The sequence below is a fragment of the Pelmatolapia mariae genome, linkage group LG2 (genome assembly GCF_036321145.2).
Source record: "Pelmatolapia mariae isolate MD_Pm_ZW linkage group LG2, Pm_UMD_F_2, whole genome shotgun sequence".
Classification (NCBI taxonomy): Eukaryota; Metazoa; Chordata; class Actinopteri; order Cichliformes; family Cichlidae; genus Pelmatolapia; species Pelmatolapia mariae.
In genome coordinates, this window is record NC_086228.1 from 33,815,972 (window position 1) to 33,843,836 (window position 27,865).

General features: G+C 44.3%; 1 protein-coding gene across 1 annotated transcript in view; it reads left to right on the plus strand.

Moving 5' to 3' along the window:
- The first annotated feature begins 1,132 nt into the window (after nucleotides 1-1,132).
- Nucleotides 1,133-27,865, plus strand: part of tenm1 (teneurin transmembrane protein 1) — a 189,024-nt gene continuing 162,291 nt past the window's right edge. The window contains exons 1-3 of the mRNA XM_063499046.1: nucleotides 1,133-1,477; nucleotides 15,526-15,798; nucleotides 19,422-19,745. Of these exons, the coding sequence (XP_063355116.1) occupies nucleotides 15,582-15,798; nucleotides 19,422-19,745 (541 nt within the window). The 5' untranslated portion in view covers nucleotides 1,133-1,477; nucleotides 15,526-15,581. The remainder of the gene's footprint in view (nucleotides 1,478-15,525; nucleotides 15,799-19,421; nucleotides 19,746-27,865) is intronic.

A 27,865-nucleotide genomic window follows, 5' to 3' on the forward strand; every position in this document is an offset into this window, starting at 1 on the left:
TAGGACTCTGCAGGCAAATAAGGGAGTCAGAGAGACGCACTGTTCTCCACAGTGTAAGAAAGCACCTTTAGAGATCCGGGGGGAGTCCTTCTGAATCCTGATCAAAATCCATTAGAGTCTTGTGCAGTTAAAGGGAGCATGGTCCTGTAGTGACCAGGCAGCTGCATATTGACACACTGACACACACTGGTCATTTCTGCATCAGCCAGGCACCGCTAACATCAAACGGACAAGGACCTGGAGATCTTTTCCCCTCACTGAGGTCTCCTCTTGGATAACCTCATCCCCTGCGGGGGGGCGGAAACTGTTTAGAGCGAACTGGCCGATGAAACTGACGAAAAGTGCCAAAACCTATTGTTGATAAAAGATGCATACTGCTGTGTTGTGTTGGGGGGATATAGCAAGACAGGCTGAAAGGCGGGTAGACTGAAGCAGCTGTCAAAATGGTTGTTTGTAGCCCCGCGCGTACAGCGCTTTGGGGAAATAATAAACTGCATCATTAGAACCCCTGTCATTCACAAGTTGTTTGTAGCAGGCTGGCTGTAAATACCCACTCCAATGCATCGCACATAGAGCACAGGTCAGAATCATTAGGTGGCTAATTTAGCAAAGAAAAACACATCTTATGAGATGGTGTGCAGGTGTAATAACACACCAGGCCCACTGCAGCCATAAATTAATGCCATATTCCATCTTCTGCTTAAAAGTAATTGAAGAGAATGCTGTTGTTTTTTAAGGCTTTCTTTGGGTCCTATATATTTCCTCGCAACAGCCAGGAGTTTATTTTATTTATACTTATTTGTATAATTTTTATATTTTTTTATTATTATTATTCTTATTCTTGGGGGGGTGGGGGTTGAAATTGCACCTCTGCAGCTCTCGGGCCTGTTGCTCCGTGGGACCGGATGAAAAAGCGAAACTTTTCCTTGTCTTAATGAGTCAGCATTCCAGCGCAGGACCACGGTGTGCAGCCATATGGCATCACCTGAACGAGTCTGACTAGTGATCCAGACGACCTCCTGACGCCTGCAAGTGTTTGTGTCTGTGGCCGGTCTGTGCCACACCCCCTTCTCCTCGGTGCGGTGGTATGATCCAGGGATACTGTTATAGCAGCACCGAGCCTCACCAGCAACAGCATCATCGGGTTCAACTGCGGCTAAACGCACCGCGCCGGGATCCCTGTCACACCGCACAGCGGAGCTGGCTCGCGCACAGCCCCGTGCGAGGAGATCCCTTCCTCCCCGCGCAAAATCGTCTAGTCGTCCTCCATCGGCATTTCAGAGCGAGCATCATCAGCATCATCAGCACCGCCGCCTCGAAACCAGACCGCGGAGAGAGGGTGTCTCGTCCACATTTTTTAACCGGAGCTCAAGTCACATTTCTGCCGGTGGTGGGGAGGGGGATAGCACACACTTCAGCTTTTGCAGGCTGCTTATAGCACGGAATCGGACTAAAGGGATGGCTTTACGTCGGGAAGGTAAGCGGCACGTTCAGTTCTGGCCTTTTTAGTGGGCTCATTAAGCGGGGGAGGGAGATCGGGCTACGGTGCTGCTTGGCTAAACGAGGCTCGGGTGCCGAGGCAACGTGAGTTTCACGGGAATGGTGATTATCAGCTGTTCTGATGCGCCGTGCAGTGCTATGACCTGTGCGTGTCTGTGTGCGTGTGTGTGCAGTGTATGACAGACTGAGGCAGACACGCAGAGAGGGAGAGAGTATATAAACGTGTGTGTGTGTGCGTGTGTATGTGTGTGTGTTTGTGTACGTGTGTGTGGTTGGGCTTTTATGAAAACCAGTGCACCTCGTTTGAAGTGTGAGGATGCAGACTTTGTGCCTGTGTGTGTGACAGCCTGTCTAAATGATGACGATCCGAGTACAGTGCGCGGAGCAGCAGGCTGCCAGCTTTGTATGTGTCGTAGCCGTTTTGCTTCGGAACACTCACAGCCTTGAGTTGTTGGGTTTTTTGTTGTTGTGTTTTGCTCCACTTCTGACTCGTCCGCTTCATCTCCATCAGCAATCAGATCCAGGGGGTGTAGCTCTCTCTGACGCGCCTACCCGGGCCCGGGCTAGACGTTACCACCAGTATAGGTCCAACAGGCACCGTGACCCACTGTATTTCTCTGTTATTTTTACATCTCTCATGTCAACTCCTAGCCCTTCTGGATGGCTGGTGAGGCAATTTCTGGCCTAAATTATTGAGCTGCGTGATATCTATTTTCCACGTTGGCGCAGTTTAAAAATGTGTGAGGGTAAATAATTAACAGGCGGCAAATGCATTTTGATAAATCATAATTATTGTGAAGGCAGCGCAAATTGCACCGAGATGGATAGGCTCTGAGAGACTTAAATTAGACCTCCTCACTTCTCCCCTTCACAGCAGATTATAAATAATTGCTTGGAGTAAACCACTCAAGGCACATTTCCAATAAATAAATAAGTCATAGATAAGGCAACAACAAATAAGGAAAACAAATATATGAATAATGCAGATTTCTGAGGAATTCTCCAGATATATTATTCCATTAGCTTTGAACTCTCAGAAGCATTCCACATCTTTTCCGATGGTATTAAATCTGGCTTTGTTTGATTGAGGGGAGGCAAAAGCATTTTAATCATAAGCTATAATTCATCAGCATCTCTAATACATGCATCTAATGCACCACCCACTACAGCCACTGTACACATCTCTCAGAGAGCTGCATTAGTGTTTGGGCTGTTTCACCCATCTGGCATACCTGATTCCTGCATTATTATTTTGGAGTGTTCAAAAAAAAGAAAACAACAAAAGCAAACCAACCCGGTGTGCTTCTGCTGCAAGCTTTGAACTGTGGGGATTTTTGTCACACGGTGTAACCCTCCCGTGTCACTGCCCTACCTGGCTTTGCTCACAACGAAGCTGTAGCTGTGCTTTATTCTTCTTCGGCTCGCACGTTATTGATAGTCATGATAAAAATCAGGCACTTTGTCTCAGCTCCATGTGATTAATAGAGTGCATCTTGTACAGGAGGCTTGATAACACACATACACACATGCTCTCTTCTTCACCATATGGACGCACACTCTTTTAGTCACATGTGCACCGAGTAGGGAGATGATGTGCATGCACTGGACCAGCAGAGGTTGATGGTTGGTGCTCTGGTGTAGATTAGCTTCGCGTCGTGGTGGCGGCCTTCAGTCCTTCCGTGATGATCAACAGTGATTAAGTGCATATTTTTTTTAAATGGCACACCCATAATGGCAACACCTTAACAACCACAGGACAGGCCTTTGAATTGAAATGTCACTTCAGCAATTAAATGCTGCGCACACACCACTGATAAGGCCTTCCTGTCAGTCAACCAACTCACCACACCACCCTTCAATCACTTGGATATTCCAGATTGTACATTTAAACTCGAGCTAGCACACACACACGTACACACACACACACACACTCTCCGGCTTCACTCTCAGCAGCAGTTAGCAGTTGTCGCTGTGCTAATTATCTCCCTCAGTTGTTGCACTTTTTAATTTTCACAATTGTTGTTCTTAAGCGGGCGGTGCATATGGTGTTTTGGAAATCCAAAATAGCTGCTTAGCTCCTTGGCTTGGAGTCACATCATTATTTCAGTGCAACTTCCTGACAATTTGGGCCCCGAGTGCCGATTGTTAGGATGCTGGCATTTTGCCTCGGCTGTCAGCAGATCCCATTGTCCTGAGTCAAAAAAATACTAACAAAAAAAAAACCAAAACAAAAAAACTGTTCGCTTACTTCCAATAATTTGTGTTTTTCTGAGATTTGAGTGATATTGCATGGCCTTTGGATAGTGCAGTGCTGTGCAAGACAGCGGGGGAGTTCTTTTTGTTATCCAGCTCTGCATTATTTATGAATTTTCATTCCAGGAATGCAGTAGCCCCTGGCACTGTAATGCTCCCTTCTCCCATGGAATCGCTCACACTCTTCCCTTCTGACCCACAAGTTTGTCCACAAAACTCATTTTCCTTAATAAAATTGGGGTCATGAATTAGCGAGAGGACAATGTGAAATGCATCAGAGGTTGTTTATTATATAGAGTACAACACTCAGTGCTGCAGCCAGGCAAAATGTGGCCCAGTGGGAGTTTTTATCCCTCTCTCTCCTCTTCTTCCTCTCTCTCTCTCTCTGCATGTCCATCATATAGTAAGAATGTAATTGCTGGAAAAGCAAAAAATGCGTTTGCGTTCGCCACCCTGCTGATAATTTCAAAGTAAAAGCGCTCACGCCAGCCGGCTAATCAGAGTGCTAGACCCCTAGACTTGCACACATATATACACACACACACACATACGCAGCGTAGACACTTAGAGATGTAACCACTGCACAACTTCAAATATTTACCTTCTTGCTGCAATGCTGCTCCATCCTCAAGAGGAATTGTTTAACAAATCCTGCAGTGCTAATTAGCGTTTCCTCTATTCATTCGCCTGTGGTTGGCCTCTGCAGCAAGGAAACTGCCAGCCTGTGATTTTTTTTTCCGTTTTTTTGAATAAAGGAAATACAAAAGCAATATAGTGCTACCAAATTACCCTATAAAAACCTCACATAGTGAGCCCATCATTTAGACTTGACAATTCAGGCACTTGGAATAAGAAAGCAGGGTTGGTACCAAAGTGATTACTGCTAAAAAAGCAGTGAATATGAAAATGGTTCAGCTGATGGCTTTGCAGACTCATTGACATCTAATTATAAAAACAAGATTCATCAAAACAGTTGAACTCTTAGATATTTGGTCGCCATTTATTGATAAATATCACAAAATATTACTTCAGTAAGTATCATGTATTGTATTTTTCTAGTAACTGACCATTATTAAGAATTCAGTAGTTACATATTAAGCTTTGAAGATTTTTTTTATTAGTGAGCGTGTGTGTGTCTAAACCAAAACCTGGACCGACAGCAACAGAGAAACAGATAGAAATAGTAACCAAAATCACCTTCTTTGCCAATGCTACACACACACACACACACACACACACACACACACCTAGAGACGCATAGATACAGTATATGCCCGAGGCACTCTTCTTTAAAGTACTCTGCTAAGTCTCAACTGGCATCTCCAGCCCTCTGTTCTCTCTTGTCTTCTTCCATTGGGCTATGGGCAACAGTCAGGAACTATGTACAGTTCAATAACTACTCAGGTGTTATGTGAAATTTGTATGGCAAAAATGCAATCACAGCCTCCCTTCACACTCCTCCACTTTCATCCTGGTCCCCCTCCTTTCAGATTTCTAGTCTGCACACAGAAGGATCAGAACCACGAGAGGCTGGCTGGTCAAGCCCACTCTACCTCTCTTTAAAATATGAGATTAATTTGTCAAGAGGTGTGTGTGTGTGAAGACCAGTGCTGATGGCACACACCTAGACAGAAATTTGAGATAGAGAAGCTGTCAGAATATTTTTAATTTCAAACCTTAGCGCGTGCGCGTTAAGGTTTGAGGACCTAATTTGCGTATTTATGTTGAATTATATTACACACAGGGATACAGCAGGCAATCTTTTTCATCGCTGATTAATACATTTTCTTGCTTTTTTTTTAAAAAAAATTATGGTTCTTAGAATTTGTAGTGATGCCTTTAAATGTCAGCCCAAGAGCCCCAAGCACAAACATAAAAAAACAACAAGTTAATGTTAGAAGGAGCCATAACCTCGCAATATGGAATATTTTTGCTTGAGTAATTACTTTTAACCCTAGCAGATAAATGTTATTTCAGTCAATCGCTGAGCTATTTCGGTGTAATTCTTTCTTTCATGACAGTACTTTATTTTCTGATATTGCTGTACTGCAACTATCGTAAAAAATGACAATGCAGTATCTAATGACACACATAGAAAGCACTTCTACATGGACACACATCCCACTGTAAAATCTTTTATTAATTCAGTCAGCAGACAACTTTAGCAGAAGAAAAATCAATTTTTGTTTCTTCCCCAATTTATTACCACATAAATTGTCCTTCACCTCCAGGTCCACATCTTGGAATTAGTGTCAAAATAATTAAGTTTAAACCAATTATATCATATCCTGCATTTGTTCACACAGAGGACAAAGGGGCAAGCTGGCACTGGCTAGCTTATCGCCTGCAGACACGGGAGCCATCAGGAGAGGGTACCGGCTGAAATTGGATGCGTCAGATATGCCGAAAAACTGCGCACGATCCACCTTGAGGGTGAAGCAAACAGCCATGGTTTAGCCAAGTTACTAACTGGAGACTAAGTCGCCTTCACGTCTGCTCCATATTAGCGCACAATGAAGCTTAACAGCACGTCACACACCTACAGTTGCACCTCAAGACCGTGATTAATAACTCAATATGAATAAGTTGCATCAGTAGCTTTGTTGCATGCCCATGAAATGATTTATTTAGCACTATGAAACACAGTGATATTACACTGTAGATCTCTCCGCTAAACGAGTTCATCTATTTCCTGCTGACTGGTAAATAGCCTCATGTGTATCATCAGTAATATTCATAGCTCTACTTTCTAGATGATCATGAATTATTAACTCATAGAAAAGATGAATAGCGCCAAAATGGTGCTTGATGCATCTCTGCTGGAAGCCACATTTTGCACAATGCAATGTACAGTAGGGTACAGTACGGTTGGGTTGGGTGTGTTTTTCACTGCCTTGCGAGGAGGTGAGTTGTTTTCATTGTTCAGGTTTAATTTCAGGGAGGAGACTTGATCCACCGTGAACTCAGGGATGTATTTCAAGCTCGTGCATCATCGCACCAAATTGACTTCTGTCTGTAGAGACACATATTCTTCGCTGATTGCAAGCCAGGATGTCAAGCCAAACTGCACAAAGCAAAGTGATGTGAGAAAAAGGAAAACCAAAAAACAAAGCAATATGTACTCCAAGAAAACCAGAGAACGGCAGAGCTGCACAGCCATTTTTCATGCGAACCAGACTTTGTACGCCGCGTTTCCGGACGTAACAATTCCGAAATCTGAAATTTTACCAGATGCGCTCACGTGTCATACCCGCCTTGGTCTCAAAAAGGAATTGTTTGGGGGAAAAAAATCCTTATTTTGTTCTTGTTAATGTGCTCGGATGACACAGTGATTCATTTGACAGGAACCAAAATGAGAAATGCAAATTGGTGAGGAATGTGCCCACTGCAGATTTTGCCTAACAATTTTGAGGAAGGTGAAAAAAAAAGGACTGCAGTGGAAAATAAGATGCAGGATAAATGAAAAAGCAAGGCGGAGGTATGAGATATCGAAGGAAAAAGTGCTTCAAATGTCTCTCTGCCTCTTCCTAACTGTAAATACATTTTACAGTATGTGTGCTATTGATTTCAAATTTATGTGATTTGTTTATCTGGAAATCTGCAACTCTTCTCTTTCGCTGTTACATCTCACCGTGGGCTGCCTGTGCGTCTCACATATATATTAAAGCCTTTAGGGCTGAATACACATTTCTAACAATCCTGCATTCATTCTTGGTGAAAGCTCGAAATTTTTATGTCTGTCTCAGAGCATCGTTAAACAGACTGTCTGCCATAACCTTGAGGCGGATTTATATGTTTATATAAATTGAACAGACGTATAGGTGGGATGTATTCAGCCCATCGCTTCTGTCTCGTCAGCTCACAAAAGAGCATTGCGAGAACGTCGGCTTGTTCCCGACTGAGTCCCGTGGTCTTTGAAAAGCTGCTCCTCTCTTTGTTGAGAAGTATTTTCCTGTGTGAGGCTGCTGAATGCCATCCGTGGCCTCAGTCTCTGAGCCGCCAGGAGAATCAGAGTGAAGGTGAGGGCTGAGAAGAGATCTGAGGAGCAGCAGGAGCCCTCTGGACTTTTGCATTGGGAGTGCCGCAAAAAAGAAAGAAAGAAAAAGATCTCCTCTTACACGCTCCTTGGTTTTCAGAGGCTGAGAAGCATCAAATTGTAACAGCGCAGACGGAAGATTAGCCCACTTAGCATTCAGAAATCAATCTGCTGTGCTGCTCAACAGCTACTAGTACATCGTTTCGGCTGCTCCTCTGGAGGACTAATGCTCTTTACTCACTCATTTCTCCGTAATCAACAACTTCATGAGTGAGGACGCACAGGAAATACTGTCTAAATCGCAAGTCACCAAATCCAATTTCAGGAATCAATGGCATTGATTTATCAATTAATTTTGCATCCCTAATGCTGCCACTTTGCTTGGCTTTGGGTGTTGGGAGGGTTTTAGCGGTCAAATGCATTATTGAAAGAGGCTTTTTTCCAAGCAGTGGCTGATGCAGAGAGCTTAGGAGGTTGTCACTCATGATGTAAAGCTTTATTTGCAAAGCGAGTTAGTGCGAACAGCCTTTTAGTCCTCCGAGGAGGACAGTGACATGTATTTATCTTGCGAGAGAGGAGGAATATCAAATGTGTTGAATAAGGCTTTGCCTTGTCAGGAATATTGATTAAGTGGTTTTGGGTGGTGTCTCTTGCTCCGTGTGTGTGCGTATTTGCGGTCAAATCCCCGTGTGCCCCTTCAAGTGGATGTGAATACAGTACATGTGTGCTGTTGCATACTTGCATCATATTTTGTGTTTTCTTGTTTGCTCTCTGGCCTTCTAGGGAATCAGCAGAGGGCTTTAGATCAGAGAGGAGCAGGAGTGGAGCGTGAATAGAAAGAAGCAGTGGGGGAGACAAAAAAGACTATGGGCTACCTTAGTCGAGATCTGAAAGGAAGAAAAAAGTCATAACTGTAGTCAAGATATAAAAGAAAGCTTTGAAAAGTTAAAGCTTAGCTACTCCCTCGCTCTAGGCCACATTCAGAGAGCATGAATAGTGTAGGACCTTATGGATTTCTCCACACTGCTCAGGCATGAAGCGCTGATGTGGGATTTGAGCCATGTCCACTATAAATAGTCAAATGGCCCAGGTTGGTCCTGACAGCTCCTGACAGCTCCTGACAAGGGCCGATCTGCTCCGTGAGCGGACACACGCAGACTTTATTTCCTGCTTCTTGGTCATGCTCTCATTCTAACACGGGTGGGAATACAACAAGGATTTGCAGGGCTACAAGTGTCACCTATACGACTTGCTTTGCACATGCAGCAGATGCATTAACCTTGGGTTATACGGTGTGCGGAATAATGAGGGCGTACGGTGAACCGGAGGCTGAATGGTGAAAGACACTGCGACGACAACACAGGAACAGCAAGCGGGGGTTCGCACAATGCTGCCTTTGCTGAGAAGGCCAGTGAAGACTGTTGAGCCTCTGTGGCATGTGGGTGTTCAAGTGTGCTGTTTGTCAGCTAGCGTGAAATGCTATAAGAACTTGTAGGCGCAAGGGCACTGAGTGTGTGTGTGTGTGTGTCCGTCTGTGGATGATTGTCAGTGTGTGTTTCATCTTCAAACCCAGGAGCTAATAAAGTCTGTATGCTGAGGTTTATGTGTCCGAGCATGCGTATGTATATATATATTTATATATATTTATATGTGTGTGTGTGTGCTTGTGTGCTACAGTATGTGTTCTGCTGGTAAATTCGGCATTAGCAGCAAGAGATTTCAGGCTTGGTCAGCTATGAAAGCACAACTACGTGACAAGAGTGCTGCTGCCGCCCACAGATAGCTAGCCCTTATCCACTAATTAAAACCCTCTATCACTCCATGTCTCACTTGGCAATCTCTCTATCCTTCAATGCTCCCCATTTTCATAGTGAAATCTCTACATCTCTTATTATCTATCCATCACTCCCCTTATCCTTGTTCGCCGTTCATCCCTCCCTCCCTCCTCTCAGCAGGAGCCGAGGGCTCCCAGTGGGTGGTGCACTCTTTTGTTGTGTTGTGGGTGGTTTAGGTATAACAGGGTCCTGTGGGTCCTTCAGGGCCGCTCGTCATCGTCGTCCCTGTCATATGCCTGAGGAACCGTGGTGGTGCTAACGAATGGAGAAGATAGCTTTTTAAGCCCTATCCCCCCCACACGCACACACGCACACCTCCTCCTCCCATCTCTCCATGCAAACAGCCACAAACACACACAGGAGGCACACACACACAGACACATACACCCTCGCTCTAGGAGAAGCGCTCTCTCTCTGACAGCTCACTGTTTACTCCCGTAGGACCTGTAGCCTGGATCTGCATTTGCAGCTACAGACTGTGCCTCGATAGCTTCTGATGATTAAGCCATTGTAATGGTAGACAAAATGAAAACCTGCAAACAGCGACAGGATTGTCATAACTTCACTTTGGAGCATCTGGGGCGATAAGTCTATGCTGCGGCATGAATATATTTTCTCAAGGTTCCTCATCGTCATTCCTGCGACTCGCCGGGCCTGTTTAGCGAGCAGAATTAGCTTGTCTCTGTGCAAACAAGCTTCAAGGAAACGTATAAAGGCGAGAGCTAACAAAGAAAGTAGCTTCCTACTCACATGGGGTCTCCGGCCTGTTATGAAAATAAGAGCCTTCTCTGCATGGTGGATGTGTGTCTGTAATCCTGGAACGATACTGTATCAATAATCTGAGGAGCTAATATGGTTGGATGCCACTCTGCTCTCCCCGTCCTCCTTGTTTATTTACCAGTTTGAAACTCAATTTCACTGCTTCTGCCTGGCCCCAATCCTCTCTCTGCCTCATTCTCTTTTTCCATTTTGCATGCTCTCTCTTCTTTTTGCTTCATGACTTCAGCACATTCATTTGAGATTGGGAAGCGTAAATCGGTTTTGACTTGTCCTCATGGTCCTTGCCTTTTCACATGACAATCTCGGCCGTGCTGTTTGTGTTATCGTCGCTGCTGTTGGACATCTGAGGGACCCCGCCCCTCCAGAGGAGACTCGGAGCGTAAATCCTGTTTAAAAGCAAGTTGTGTATGTGAGCCTCGATCACTTCTCTAAGCAGATTTTGTCCATGGCTGCACTGTTTGAATAAATAGATAGATAGGACGGAGGATCAAGTGGGTGAAGGGTCCCATTAGATATTATTGCATTTGTGTAGCCATGGATTATCACTCCCGTGTCACTGTGTGTGTATGTGTGTGTGTGTGTGTGTGTGTGTGTGTGTGTGTGTGTGTGTGTGTGTGTGTGTGTGTGTGTGTGTGTGTGTGTAAGAGGGATTGATAAGAAATAGAAAAAATGGCTAGTGGCAGTGGATAAGCACTGGAAGGGGATAACAAAGCAACATGATGCTTGTGTTGTACTCAGTGTTGTCACTTTGTATTAGTTTGGTAAATAAGGAGGATGTAGTCCCCACATACTGAAATAAACACTGACGTTACCTATGAATTCTCTGATTTGTACCACGCTGCTCAAATAAAAATGATAGGTGCACTTTGAAAACGTCAAATTTCAACGGGAAAAAGTCGTACTGGATATCTACACTGATATGGATGAGTAATGTGTTAGGAATGAAAGGATGCCACTTTGTTTGATGGAAATGAAGATTTTCCTCCTACAGAGGGCTGAATTCAGAGAAACCCAAAGTGAAAGGCTAGTCCATTTTCTTGAAATTTCATTGTAACAACTCAAAATGGTCCTCGGCAGTTTGCATGGCTCTCACGTGCATCATTGATAATCTGAGAACTCCTAATGAGATGATGGATGGTGTCCTGGGGGATCTCCTCCCAGATCTGGACCAGAGGATCACTGAGCTTCTGGACAGTTTGAAGTGCAACCTGGCAGCATCCGTGGAACCAAAACATAATTTCCCAGAAGGGTTGTACTGGATTTGCTCAGGCGAGCATGGGGGCTAGATCATTTTGATCATTTCCTTCATCCTTCAGGAATTGCCTCCAGACTCTCACCACATGAGGCAGAGCACTGTCATCCACCAGGGCGAACCCAGGACCCATTGGACAGATGTGGGTGTGATAATAAGTCCAAGAATTTTGTCTTGATACTTAATGGCACTCATGGTGTCACTGACTAGCTTGTAGAGGTCTGTGTGTCCCACCATGGATATGCCTCTCCACACCTTCACCGACCTACCACCAAACCGGTCATTCTGAATGATGTTACAGGCAGTATAATATTCTCCAAGGCTTCTCCAGACCCTTTCATGTCTGTCTCATGTCCTCGGGGTGAACCTGTTCTCATCTGTGAACAGCACAGGGCGCCAGTGGTGGACCTGCCAATTTTGGTATTCTATGGCTAATGCCAGTCAGGCTCCACAGTTCTAGAGAGTGAGCACAGGGCCCACAAGAGGACGAGTTCCTCAGGCCACCCTCATGAAGTCTGTGTCAGGTTGCCTGGTCAGAGACATTCACACCAGTGATCTGCTGGAGGTCATTTTGTAGTCGGCAGCGCTCATCCTACTCCTCGTTGCACAAAGGAGCAGATACCAGTCCTGCTGATGGGTAAAGGACCTTCTACGGCCCAGTCCAGCTCTCCCTATAGTAACTATCTGTTTCCTGGAATCTCCTCCAGGCTCATGAGACTGTGCCACCCTGGAGGAATTGGACTATCTTTGCAACCTTTGTAGGGTCCAGATATCACCCCTAACTTTAAAACCTAATAAAAAAAACCCCCACATAATCCTTGATAGCTGCAGCGATGCAAAAATTATCTATGGGAACAAAAAATGATTTTTGTTCCAGACTGTAATCCTAATAATTTCCTCTTTAAAGTTCAGTGTTTTTAACATTGAAGACTATGGAGATTGACTCACTTTTGGAGCCTGCTTCAAGTGAGCTGTGAATTTTGGCATCTCTACTTTGGCTTCCTTTTTCAGCCTCCAGGGTTGCTGTTTGTGAAATAAAGACAGTGATTGTGGCTGCTTTTGACACCCTGAAAAAGCTCACTGTTCATTTCAAACAGATATTGATAATGTACCTCCAGGGTCAAGGCCTATAATCTCCTTACCGATGAAAACATTAACAACCATGAAGAATGCAAAAATGAGATATTTCTGGCTGCCAGAACAGCTAAAACTAAATTCAAAGTTATACTAAATACATAGCTCCTCCTCCTAAGATGCAGGCTGGTTAATCACCTTAGCAACAGCCCATATGTTTCCCATATTGTTTGTGTCTATCTAACAAGTGAGAATAGATTTTCTATTTCTATTTTATCTCTGCTTTCCATTCATAGCAGAAACAAGTTTATTATGCTATTCACCGAAGAATAAGAGATTCGAGCGGTATACACATTGTCAGTGCATAAAAATATTCACCCATAATCGATTTGTGACACATATCTTATAGCTTATACGTTTTTTTACAGTCTACCAGTCAGTCTGTCTTTGCATTTGCAATCAGACTATGATCATTTTTAGTAACTGGCAGTATGGTGATACAATGAAGCACTTAGCTTAACAAATGCACCGTGTAGTCCCGTGTTCTACAAGTGTATAAATAAATGATGAGAGATGATACAAACCTTGTAAGGAAGGTCTGAAAGAATCCCATATTAAAAATTTACTCTAGCACGGAGCTAATTATAACAACATCTTTGGACCTTTTCAGAGCAATTGTGCTTGTTCTCTTGGAAGAGATGCCAGTAGCTGAGCCAATATGCCCACTCTGCCCCAAGGTGGTTATTCCTCAGCTGTGAATCTCGCCTGGTGTTGAGCTCAGGTGGCACATGCTGACTTGTCCTAGAGAACGCCCCTGTGTCTTGTTTGAAGCGAGCTTGGCTCTAGGAAACAATCTCCAGGTTTCAACATCAAAACCGAGAATCAACCCCCCTAATGGGCACCCTACTGTGGGCTAGAATTAGCAGGAATAACCCCCGCCAGCAGGCTTACTTCTCTAAACGCAGGAGCCTCGAAGGACGAGGTGGAGGGCGGAGAGCGCGCGAGGCAGGGGAAGAGCGGAGAGGAGGGAAAGCAGAGGTGGACCGGTACAAGAAAGAGGGAATTATACATGTCACATACAAGCGCAACTACATTTATTAAGAGCAATGTTCGCTACACCGTCTGTGCGAGTTCAAACGCGCGGCGGAGGAACAAGATGGTGCCCCTTTGTGCCGCGTTGCAGTCTTTCATTTTTCTGTGTAAATGTAAGACAGACATAAAACGGGACAGAGAGCCTCTGTAGAGACAGACAGCAGTCAGTGCCTGAAGCAAGCTCAGAGCTCACAGAGTAATGTATACTCGCTCCTCACCGTACCAGAGAGAAGGTGACACCAGTCAATCCCGTTCTGACAGGGCAGCTGAGATAATAGCGGGCTTTGATTCCTTGCAATAACTTCTGCCAATCAAAATGAAAGGCATCGTGATTGCAGAGAGAACCACAAGCGTGCATGCGTGCGAGTGAGTCCGGAGAAGCTTACTGTACGCTACTGTACGGACTGAGAAGTGAGATAATTGCACAGAAAATGCTCTTGTGCACTTTAAAAGGCCCTGTTGTGCTTAAAGGGGGAAAGATGGATGCAAGCAAAGGCTAGTGGTGAGCTTTTAGGGTTGGGGTGTGTGCAAGATGAATGCGCGAGTGACTTGGCCCATTTTTTGACTGTTTGATGTCAGAGGTCAGTGGGTGGTCTGCATGTGTGTTTGTGTGTGTGCATGCGTGGAGGGGATGAGGAGGGTGAGTGCAAGGCCAGAGGAGGGAGGCTTTCAGGTGGAATAAAAGCGTTACTGCAGTGGTAGAAAGGTCAGCTGTAAACTTGTATCAGGCTGGTGGTGATCACCCTATGCCGCAGATCTCTGAGGTATTGAGCAGGCACGCTCTAATGGCTTTGATATATGGACTACAGGACTCCCTGAAGAGGTCAATACCATAGCACTTTGTCTCTATGAGCAATGACCCTCTCAAGCTCCATTTAAAAGCTTTATAACTGCAGGAAATAGGCTGGAAAGGCCTCGAGCAGGGCACGATGAAAGAGAACTAATATGAATGAAGTATTTTCTAATCACTTCTTCTGTGCTCTAATCGTCGTCCCAATCAATCATTAGTTTGGCGGTATAAGTATATAGCGCTGGACGTTATCGGAAGCAGATTTTGATGTGGTTGAAAGAAGAACAAGAGAATCGGAGCTGAATAGAGCCAAAAGAGCTGATTTATCATTACTCCATTCGGGAGGGCAATGACACTGTAAAGACTGGCTTCTAATAGCATTTCATCATTACTTCAGAATCTGGTGAGTCACAGCGTTTAATGAGAGTGAGAGACACGGCTCTCAACGACAAATTTGTAGATTTATTCGTAGCTTGTCAATGCTCGTCTGTAAAAGAGAGATAAAGCTTAAAGTAGCGAGAGGAAAAATAGAAACCGCAACTGACAGAACACTAAGCTTTGCTTTATTTGGGCCAATTTCTCTTCAAACACGTGCGGACATAATGGCTACCATCGCGGTCCCTTCTGAGCGTATTGATTTGGAGCTAACCTTTGGTGTGAAATATGAAAGAAGCCAAATGCTGTTTATGAATGTCTGCTGTAATTGGAATGAGCAGATGTTGCAATACTGTTCCACTGTGTTCAATAATAGACTTTTGCGCTATTTTTCTCCTCTGCCCCTGTCCGTTTTATCCCGTTTCCTTTCATTTTCCACCGCTGGCCCATCCTTCTTTCTCCCTGCTGCCCTTTTCCCTCCCTCCCTCGCTGTTTCTACCCCATTGCCCTCCGTCTCACCCGCCTCGCCTTCTTCCAGACTCTGTGCTCTGTGCTGTGGCTGTGCTGAGTGACTAAAGTGGAGCCCTGCGAGCCATGGAGGAGATGGACAGCAAACCCTACCAGCCGTTGTCTAAGGGGCGCCATGAAATGGAGATGTCCTACACCAGCTCATCCGACGAGAGTGAGGATGGGCGCACCCATCACCGCTCCTACACATCACGCGAGACCCTGCCTGACTACACACACGAGCTTCGCCTCACCCTCGGTTCGCATCGGGAAAGGCAGAGCAACTACAGCCAACCCCAACAAGGTACAAGGTCACACTTATCATGCTATCAGAGCATGCTTAGGCTGGATATAGTTACCTTGAGATATACGTCCGCAGTTGCAAAGACACTGTATGTGTACTCATATGGATACTGGCACCAACAGATAGGCAGACACACTCATATGCACACACACACACACACACACACACACACACACAGAGGTCTTTAAAAAGACCTCTGTGAATTACCTATTACAGTCCACAATGAGCCAGAAGGACAGTCGGAGGCAGCCAATTACCTCTTCTCCACGGAGGTGATATTTCTCTCCCACAGCTAAACTAGGTCAACCCCAAACCTCTCTGGCCTCACCTGGGGTGGAACACCACCCTTCATTACACACACACACAGATACTGACACGGGCAGACAGAGGCACGCATACATGCACACACGCTTGCATATACGCGCGTGCACACTCCCCGACGCGTACACACCGAAAAATTTCTTCCCTGTTGGTGACAGGAGGAGAAATGGGCCAGCATGCGCTGTGATGGATGGCCTTTATGCAGGTCATGTGTGGTGTTAAAAGAGAAGCAGCGCCTCATCGGTAGCACGCCACTGTGCAGGGTTCATGGTGATCAATAGATACTCTTTCCACTACCTCAACCTTGTGCTCCTCTGCAAGACCTACCCACCATGCTAACAAGCGACATTAGCCATTCATAACGGTTACAACTCCTGACAAGCGGGCCGCTCCGGGGATTTCATGGTTTGAATGCCACCTGCTATGGATTTTGTCGTCCTGTTCGCCCATACGGCAACCTGTCAATGGCCATTAGTCATAATGATGTTGCCTCGATATATTCCACGACACTGCGGTGTCAAAAGAGCACTTGCACTCGCCTTTTTCAGCAGTTACTTGCCTTTCTGTTTCCATAACAAACAACATCCCCTGCCTTCAGTGTCATATGGTAAGGTGCACGAGACCCCCCCAAAGCAGCTTTTCAAATGTCAATGGCAGCCGGTTCTGCAAAGCACATCTGTTCATCTTTGGGCCGCACAGTTATATATAGTATACCCTACCAAAGTAACCAACTGTTAAGGGGGGACATTGCCTCCAGTGACATTTTTAATGGATTACGGTGTTCGTGACAAAGATCAGCCAATTCGTTTCTCATTTAATTCCCCACCCATGTTCTTCATATTTTCCTTCATCTTTTAAGCCTCCCCCTCTTGCCCTCTCCTCCCGTTCCTTCCGGTTCCCATCCTTCCTTTTCTTTTTCCCACGTGTTTCACTATCCACTAATATTACAAATTCCTCTCTCTTTCCATTTAATCCCACATCACCTCCTTTCTGCGCTGCACCTGTCTGTGCTAAGCCTGTTTACTTTGGACCGATACTGTTGATAGATGGCCAGATAGACAGCCAGGTCCCCAGCGACGTGACCATTTTACAGAGCTGAAAAAGGAATGACCAAAATAATTACATTTTTTTCCCCTACTAATGGATGCTAATTAATTCGTGCTTTTTCAGCATGCTGTTTAGAAAGCCAGAAATGCATCACAGTTTAAATATAGGAATTAAGTAAGAATCTGATTATTTATGAACCTTTTTCCACCTAATTCATTTCACATTCTTGCAAAATACCTTCTGATGACACCAAATAGACAAAACCAGAAGTTCTCTGTAAATTGCTCTGTTATTAACATACATATACATAAACATACAAGGCTCCTGCCAACTCTTATACTAAAAAGAGCAAAAAAATAAACAAATAAATAAAAGGGCTGCGCATGAGCCCAGCCGATCACACAGAAGGGCAGTGTACATGCCCCGAGTTCATTAGGTTTACAAAGATTATTGCTAAGCGTGCACAATAACAATTAAAAGTGTCTCAGAGGGGTTCTCGGAGTTTCTCTCCTTTTAGAGAGACTTCAGCTAGTTAATCAAACCTAATCTGTAATTAAGAATAGATTTTAAAAAGCAAGTGGCCGTTTAGAATCCTCAATTAACCTAACCCCAATAAATGCACGTCTTTGGACTGTGGGAGGAAGCCGGAGAACCCGGAGAGAACTTACACAAACACGGGGAGAACATGCAAAGTCCACACAGAAAGACTCCGGCCACACGGCGGAGTCAAACTCAGGACCTTCTTTCTGTGAGGCAACAGTACTACAGTGTGGACTCTATATATGACCCCAAGTTTAATTACATATTTGATTGAAAGAGTTAGAAATACTTTTATAAATGTGTCTTAACTCAAACAGAGAAAGAAACACAAAGCTAAAATTTGGGATCCAATTCAGGGATTTTTTACATTATATTCAGACTACTTTCTTGTGATTGTTTTTACCCAGACTGCTTGGCAAATAATGATTTTTGCTCATGACAGGTACTTACGAGATTGGAAGGAAGCACAGTAATATATAACAGTCACATAAATAGTCCAGAGGCCTGAGCGGGTGACTGTAATGGCAGGAAATGGGAAGTTCTTCAAAGAAAAATATTGTCGCTCTAATCACTTCCACCCCCAGCCTCTTGTTTTATCATAAATACGTTTCAAAACAAAGCGGTTAGACGACTTTTCAGTTTGCAGTCAATCCGTGTTTGTTGCTACTGGGAAATGGCCAATTTGCTCCCAAATTGCCCTCTTGCAGCCAATTTGAGCTAAACAGTAGTGTGTAGTGGTGACCAATCTTTGGCTGCTTTAATTCCAGCAGAACAGTATGTGAGCCAGACTTGGTCTTGACCCCATCAAACAGGCACAGCAGGACACATCGCTGGTCAATGGAGTGGTCAACAGGACTGCGGCTTTTATTGAAACGCTGCGGTTCATGTTCAGAGGACCTGACCTAACACGCGTATTAGCTGAGCTAAGTGAGAAGGAAGGGAAGTGTTTCTTTCCTGTGTTCTCAGAGGGGCCTGCGGTACCAGGCTGCTATCTGTATGGATTTCAATTTATGCCCTCATTTCTTCACAATTACATCAGTTCCTTCACTTCCACTTATACATTCTAAACAGAAAACTCATGTGGTGAGAAAGAAAATTTACTCAACTGCCTCTACAGGAAAAAAAAAAGTAGCACTCAATTGAATTGAATTGAATTGAAGTGTAACCAGAGGACTAACACAGTATATCTGATGTTCTCAGATAACAGGTTGATGCTCGGGATTGGAGGGCGTTCTAATACCTGAAAGCATATGAGGCTCAATTTTTCCCTCAGTCTGAGTCAATATTAATAAGGTTTGATCTTTATCTGATCTCTTCACCCCACCAAGGAGAATATAGATGAGATCAGTGCTCTGTTTGAGCAGCAGTTCAATACATCTCGAGCTCAATAACACACATCAGGCAGCCCGAACAGGATATAGCCTCACTGCAAATGGTTAAGAAAAATTGAGGCTGGCATTTTGATTTGGACCTCTGCTAAAAAAAAAAAAAAAACGAAAAAAAAAAAACTTTTAATAAATGCTTGCTCAAATAACAGCCTGCCTGTTGGAATAATTTGGGAGGTGTTCACTGTTTGGCTTGTAAATGCCTGTCTCTAGCAAACACCTGGTCAGCTTAGTCGCTAAAGCAAATAAAAAACACACGCCAGTATTAGAGGCTTTGCAGTTCTTTTTCTGTGCGAGCTCATTTTGCATGTCTCCTCTCCCTCCCTCTAGATTTAGACTTCTGTAAGGCCGGGCAGTTGAGGAGCCCAGACTTTCACATCCACCAACAGCAGCAGCAGCAGCAGCATCAGGAGGAGGAAGAGGAAGTGTTGTGCTCTGGACCGACCGGGCACGTCCACAGCCACGGCTACTCCCTCGGCGTGGGTTCGGACGTGGACACGGAGCCGGAGGTGGACCCGTCTCCCGCTCACGGCCTGCAGCACATGTGGATGCGCGGCCTCAAGTCTGAGCAGAGCTCCTGCCTCACGAGCCGCGCCAACTCCGCCCTCTCTCTCACTGACACCGAGCACGACAGGAAGTCTGAGCCTGACAATGGTGAGTGGGGGAAAAAAACCCTCTCTTCTTACTCGTTAATGGGATTGTCCATCAGCAGTGGAGATCGGCTTGGCAGATAATTTAGTAGCACACCTTTGATGATTTTCTTTTCTACAAGCAAGGAGAATGCGGCATGTTGCAAAGTGAGATGGTGTTTCACATCCTACACTTATAGCCTCATTATAGAAAAGAATACAAAAAAACGGGCTCGTCAATAAACGCAATAGAAAAACAACACCTAACATTCTCTTTTTTTTTGAGATTTAAGTTACACCCCTGGGCAATTGCGTGATTGAAACTCTCAGTGTTTGAACTAAAGCTAATGCTTAAGTTCCTCTTTCTTTGAAGGCTCTTTGATGTGACTAAATAGAGTAAATGTACTATTGGCTATTTAGTCTCTGAAGTGAGCTCTTATTGAAGGTGAAGCTGGGGTTGACTCTGAGCTCAAGGAAAGTCCAGTGATGAACATCCACAGAATATGAGTTGGAAAAAGGATTGGAGATTTTGGATTAAAGGAATTGTAGAGGTCCCATGTCTACAGTGCCTGTCTGGCTGCCTGAGGGCAGCTGACAACCGCCTCTGTGGGAAGACTCTAGCCTAGAAGGAAGGAGAAGTTGAGAGGCAGTCAAGGTGGGGAGGGGGTGAAGATACTGGGCCAACTAGAGAAGAGCCTGGGATGGTGCCAGCTATCTGTCTTGCGCTGCTGGGCTTGGCTGGGCTCCCTGCAGATGGAGAGTTAGTTAGAGGTGCACGCAAACAAAGACAGAGCTCTCCAACCCGTCCCCAAGGGCACTGTCTGTTTATGTGCCGCAAAAAAGGTGGAACGTATTCAGTGGCTGAGAAAAGGAAGGGTGATGGAGAAAAAGAGAGAGGGGGGAAGGAGAAGGGGCAAGCAAAAAATGCAAATGAGAGAATAGAAATGGTAATGTAATGGTATAATTAGAATGAGAATAAAAGGGAATGAGTGGTTGAGGGTAAAACAGGTGAAGGAGAAGCTAGTTTCAAGTGAGTGCTAGACAAAGATGGTGAAAGACTGGGAAGACAGAGGAGAGAGCGAAAAAGGCGCTAGAAAGGTTTTGGGATGCTTGGGAATAACTGGTGCACTGGACAGGAAGTCAGCGTCACTGAAAATGAGCATGAGAGAGAGTGGGAATGCTTGCAGCAGTACACGGTAATCAATTTGTGATGGCTGCGTGCATATGGTCGAAAGATATTACCATTTGAGATGAGGGACTCTGTCTTTATCCAGGGTCAGAATTAAAACTGCAAAAAAAAAAAATAGAAAAAAAGGTGGAGGCAGCTTTGAATGCAGCAGACAGCAGGGAATAAGGATGGATGAAGTCACAGACGTAAGAGGGGAGGATTAAAATGTTCAAAGTGTTGGGCTTTGCTGCTACAGTGCGCCAGGAAAGCCGGTTTATGTGTGGATTTCATGTGTCACATGATGATGTAATGCATGTCCTGTGGCTCTCTCTCCAAACTTTTCTCAAGAACACGCTCTCCCCCTTTTCACTCACACCTATGCTCCTCTGCTGCGTCCGTATCCTTTTTACTCGGCAACCTTATTCCCTCTCCACCACCGGCAGCAGCCCATTTATTCTTATCCTCTTCCTGTCCATCTCTCTCTGAGACATGGCCAGGTGTGCCCATGCGTGGCATCCTCTAATAGGAAATGTATTATGGATGTCACATTTCTCTCCATCAGCACAACAAAGTCTCACACGCCCCTCTGTTCCCGGCGATAATGAAAGTTAGAGGCACTCGCAAAAAGATGTTGGCGTGAAGGGGCTGAAATCAAAAAGCTAACGTCCCTGCCAAAATGAAAGTGCATTTTAAGTCGGCCCGACCTTGCACTCCCTTTGTCTTCAGAGCTCACCCCCTCCCAAACCTATTAATGATGTCAGCTTCAAACTGGCAGGAATCCTTTTGTTCCTCGTCTGATTGAAGCTGACAAGTCAATTTAGTCCCCGTGTGTGTGTGTGTGTGTGTGTGTGTGTGTGTGTGTATGTGTGTGTGTATGTATAGGTGTGAGAAAATAGAGAGAGGGCTCGACAGATTAAGAAAGAGTAAAAGAAAAGGAGATTCAGCTTGTGTGTGAAGCCACATTTGTACAGATGTCTGTCTTTATTCTCTTTCATGTTTGCGTGTGTGTGTGGGAGGGTGTGTGGTGGGGGGTGTGTGTCCAACTGTGACACCTCCCTTGAGGAAGGCTGCAGGCATTTTCAAGCGCCAGTCAGACCTGCTGACAAACTCAGGAAAACATCAACACCCCGAATTGACGACAGTTCATCGCAAGAACAGAGGAGACTGGCAGTAGAAAGAAAGTGTAGTTCAGCTGGAGTTTACTGCTGGGAGATGCACACACACGTACACGACTTACAGTACATGGACAAAAGTATGTGGACAACCAGGTGTCAGTCTAAAATTATGGGCTGCAGTATACTTTTATCTGGGAAAGCATTACATAAGACTTGGAAACCTGGAGTGGTAGTGAACACTGATTCTAAAGTACTTCATCCCAAAAGGAGCTGGCTGGGAATGCTCCGGAGTGAGTGACCTGAAGGTCCAACTACAGGTTAGTGAGAAAACATACGTGTTATGATAACAAATCGTCAGAAAGACGATAGTTGCGTTGCAGAATAAATGGATTGGACAGTAAAACTGACTGAAGGAGTTCAGGCCTCGGGTGGCCAGCATGCAATAAATCTTTTGACTTGAGCTTGTAAACTGTGTAAGTCTGAGTGTGACCGCTTGTGTAAGTGTAGCAAAGCTAAGGAATCCATTTGATTGTTTATGTTTTTAGGTGTATATATGAATAATTTAGAATGCCATCCCTGTTGTGCTGCATGCATAAATGTGCACAAAACAAATCTTTGGCTTTGGTGATGCACATATCAGTCCTCCCTCTGTAGCTGCAGGGATTTATAATATTAATAAACCTAGAGGGAAGACTCCTACATTCAGCTGTAAGCAACAGACTAAGTCCAGTCATGCTCACTAGTTCTATTTTTGTGGACTTGAAATCAAAGTGAATCAGGCAGAACTGTGGTCAAATGAAACACACACACACGCACACACACACACACACACACACACACACACACACACACACACACACACACACACACACACACACACACACACACACCTCCTTAGTCTCAGGGGCTCTGTAATTTTTATAGACTAGATTCTGCAGCTTCTCCCGTGTGCAGGAGAAATCCTGTTTAACCTATTACAAATATTTTTTTTCCCAAAAAGCAGAGGCTTGAGACAGAGCCTGGGAGCAAGTTCAAACCTGCCATTAACTATGAAGCTTAAGCTGGAAGCCCATTAGTTGATTTCTTTGAAGAGTAGAGAAACACAGAAAGAAGCTAGTCTCACCACCCAGTTGCGCTTTTGTGTTTAATCCATATAAAAACAGGGATGTAAAAATATCCCTTTATTGAGAAAGATACATAGTATTTGTTTAACTGCTATTTTATGTGTAATGCTACAGTCACAAAATTGTGTTGGAGACGGCAGCGCAAACTAAATTATTGCAACCGTGTTCAATGACCTCTTGATCTTGTTGGCTTTTGAAATGGTTATTTGGTGCACATAGATGACAATAAAAGGGCAAACGCAGTCAGTCTGCCATCTGTCTGCAACTGAATGGGGTTAAGGTAGCAATTACATGCAATCTGCTTGTGGTAATACGTGATTATCTGTGGTAAACTGTCAAACAATTGCAGGTTTGTTGCCGTCTGCAAACACATAAATTCACATTAACTATTCAGATTTAGAGTCCTGGCAGAACCTCAAAGATTTGAAACAGAAATTCCTCCAAAAACAGTGAAATTGTCGCTGCAGGAGAGTGATTTAATGTGAAAATGATACGAGGTGCTCAGCAACCTTGCTGTTTTACAGGAATATAACCAAATAAAACCAGCTAGCAAACAGTTAATTTGAGTCCACTATTGGAGAGAGACGCGGTCAACACATTGGCAGTCTGTTCTAATTTATAAGTTAGATGGTAATTTTTCGCAAACCTTCACCAATCAGTCTGAGTCGGACTGCAATTGTTTGGAGACAGGTTGCCTCCCGCCAGGCGACCTTGCGATCAAAAACCACAAGATTGCCAATTTTTTTTTACAAATCACCAGCAGGTTACTGCCTTTTTTTCTTCTATTGAGACTGAACCTTGAAAGTTTGCTCCTCTATTCTGTACATATGAGTAACATCTCTACTTTATGGCAACCCCGCTGTGCTGCAATGACTTCAGAAAGTCACAGTTGCCTTTTACACTGCTGCTTGCGTATAAATTAAGTAAAAAAGACCGGGTTAATAAATAGGTTTATGATGGCGAGGGTCATTGACTCTGGTGTTCAGTTACTTTGTGATGGTTAGAGGCCTATTGTAAATGCTGAGACACAGACGAGAGAGGGCTGATGAGAGAGAGGTGTCAGTCTTCTGAATTACTGCAGCGTGGAATAATAATCATAAAAAACAAACATTAGCTATATAATCTGAGTTACAGCGCTGTCATATAATGAGATGCTAATTACTTGACTTGTTTTTCATCAGTTGAACAGTTTTACTCTTCACCCTCTTCTTTAGGCTTATCTTTCTCCCCGCTACTTTTGAGATTGACACATTGACGTGTATCAGACAGCCTCCTGGTTTTATATCACTGCGCGTTTCATCCATCGTCCTCTGAGCAGAACGGTTTCCAAGGCGTCAGCAAACAGGAGTCCAGTGAAAGGCCCTATCGCTCTTTATACTAGATAACTTTCTGTGCTAAATGCAAATATCTGTGTAATTACCCGGGCCTGAGTAAGCACTTGATCCCGATTGGCCGCAGGATGTCCATTACTTTTTAAAAACTTGACAACTTCCTTAAAACTGTCTGATCGCGGCGCTAAATTAATACTCTAGAAAGGTCTGAATGTTCTATTTCCGCCATACTCTGCAGATAATGGTTTGAAGAAAATGGGTTTTCAAATTGCCTCAAACATTTACAGTCTCCGAGTTACCAATCAGGCTTAATGAAAGCAGTGTTACTCTGAAAACACGGCTCAGCGTGGATGTTGTTCCCACGGGTCGAGGTAGGTTGTCCCAGATTTGCCGATCTGACCCGTCGCCGACGTTGTAAACACATTGAGACAAAAAGCCAAGCAATCACAAGATGGCTTTAATGTGTAATTGATTGTTAATTAATTGAACATTTGTATTCAGTGTTGGGTGTTATCTTTTGTCACTGCTTAGCAGCCTGGTATTAGATGAAATTTTCAAAGGAATCGTGTCAATAAATGAATATTAAAAGCCTTTGATCATGTGATCTAACGCCCAAACATAATTTGAACAGAAAAATGCAAGTCCCCTCCTCGTTCATTCTCACCAGACATGAATTTATTTACACTTGACAGCTTGCGGGTCTTGAATTCAATTTGCCCACACTCATTTCTCAGACAAATTTTCCCTCAAGTACTAATTTCTTTGTTGATGTGTTTAAAATACGTTTCAATTTTTTTTTTTCAAACGAGGAACTGTCCAAGATGGATTGCAGAATTGCCATCAATTTAATCATTTTTGCATCTCAAAAATTAGAATTTGATCCCTTTTTAAAAAAAAAATCTTTGTAAATGGAAAACATTTGGGACGTGTGTCGTCGGTTAGACTAACCAATCTTTTTGGAGACTTTACAAACAGGCGTTGAAAGTCAGTTTTTTGTGACAATGAAAAGATTAATTGCTTAAGTTTGAGGCTTTTTTACGAGTGGAAAAATATTTGGCAATTGTAGCAGTAAAGCAATTTTAAAAAACAAACCACGAGACGACAGCAGTCTCACTCACACGTCTTTGTGAGAATTCAGACATGATTTCAATGCGGCGCTTTCCATCTGCATTACAAACTTACCGCTAATTCAAAGTGCACTATAATTACTGGAGAAAGGCTCTAGAAGGCAATCCTCACTAATTGTCATTTCTCTTAATATGCTCTTTTTTTCAGTAAATGAACGATAAGCAGTATTAATGTTCTCTGCCTTGAATTAGAGTGCGGAAGTTACCCTGTAACAGAGTAGATGCTGCAGGGTTTATACTTACCAACACTAAATGAGGCAAATTGCCCCAAAATAGATTGCTCCTTTTTAGACCTTCAAATAAAGTCATTTAAAATATTATTTTTTTTTCATAGTGTGGCTGTTGTCCTTGCCTTGAAATAAGACAAGCATGAATGTTACCTTAAACATAAATGTTACAAGCCGACTATAAACTAGGTTGCTCGAGGGCCTAGGGGACTGCGCAATGTCATAGAGGAGCCTCATATCCTTTATAAACACGGCCCATTATTTTTATAATGATGTGCCAAAGTTTTTTCAGTCAAGTTTGACCAAGCTGTGTTCAAGTAAGAAATTGCGGAAGGTTAGCGAGGGCACGGAAGGCGACTGGTGAGAGAGCGGAGTACAAAAACTGACCACACGGTTTAATGAGCGCGTGAACGGCTCGGAGAAAGACAAAGCAGGAGAGCAGAGAGTGGAGAGAAAGCCGGAGAGGCTCGCTAAGATTCATCATTAAAAAAAGCACTGGTGAGGGTTTTTTTTTCTTTGATAGCAGTCATTTGATGCGCGTTAAAGCTATGTTTGAAATACCATTCCTTACCATTTCTATGCGCTGATGGAACTGAGTGAAACAGCAACAGGTGTTAGATTTCAGATGGGATTCTGATCCACGTGATGCAATTCTGACAATTATTAGGCAATCTGGACTTTTAATTAGATAGTGAGGGAATTACACATGGCTCGTGTAAGCTCTCTTATCCAGGGGTATCAGATAGGAGCGTTTAAGCAATGTGAACGAAATGGATTTTGTGTGTTTTCCCCCCTTCTGATGTTGCAAGACACAAATCTCCTCTTGGCAGCTCGGCGACCTCGATAACCTCAGGGGAATCCAGAAATGACAATGCCCTCGGAGATTGAGATGTCTGCAGATGTGCCGGTGAAACCGCACATGTGGACACGCACGAGACACACAAGCTCCATCCCGCTGTCTCCTCCGACCTCTTTGGTGTGTTTTGTGTGCGAGTGCAAGCGCAGCTTTAAGTGGACACATCAGGCAAACAGCCACGTACTTTAACACCCTTCTTGCCTTCCAGAGGCCCGAGGGGTTTTGCAGGAATGGATTTGTCTATTAGCTCGTAAAGAACATTGCTCAGTGCCATATCGATCATCGGAGCTGTAACGTTTAGGGTCTTTAAGTTGTAGAGTTGATCTAGAGGTACATGGGCTCCCCTGGCTATTTTACCAGAGTGAGAGATGATCAACTTAACCCTGGTGTTGCGCTTGGCCAGAGGAAACGCTATAAACACGTCCGCTGGAGCCAGAAAGCGTTTTTATTGAACCGCTCGTTCAACCATCCGGGAGAGGCTGAAGAGTTACCATGAATCCGCCAGGTGCCTTGTTGTAGCAGCAGTGCAGTTGTATGGTTTTCCTCTTCTTTAATGGTGGTCTCATCACGCAGTTAGCCATGCAGGCCTCTGTTCTTGACAAGCTGTCAGGATGTCGGACCCCACCCTGTTGTCCTAATGATGGACTCGTACAGCTCACTGATCCAGTGAAGGACCTGCTGGACTGTAGAGCTGGTTGATGCGGGGTTAGGGATGTGTGTTTGTGAGTGAGAGAAAATGAGACGAAGAGAAAGAAAGAGTGAGATGCGGTGGGAGAGAGAGAGAGATAATTTTCTGTTCTTTCTCCCTCACCCCCTCCTCCATCATCATCCCGCTGCCATGGCAACAGTCATCAAATCAGAACATCAGCCGTAGCTTTCATCTCAAGCTGTCCACTGGCTGCCTACAGGCTGTATACATAAAAACACTGCAATGGAAACATCAGAGTCCAGCCATTTTAATAGGCGGCTAAATTGTACAGAATCCTGCAATCACCTACACAGCAGAGGAGGTGAGAGGCAAACATATTTTTTTTCTCTTTTTTTAACATAAACAGTCAAATAAGCAGTCTTAAAACCTGTTTTTAGCTCGCAGCGCTGTTGGTATTAAAATGAGAGGAGAGCACAGTGAGTGGCACATGAATAAGCTCGCAGCAGAAAGGAACAATAGCCCCGAGAGTGTACCGAGAGATTAGTGCA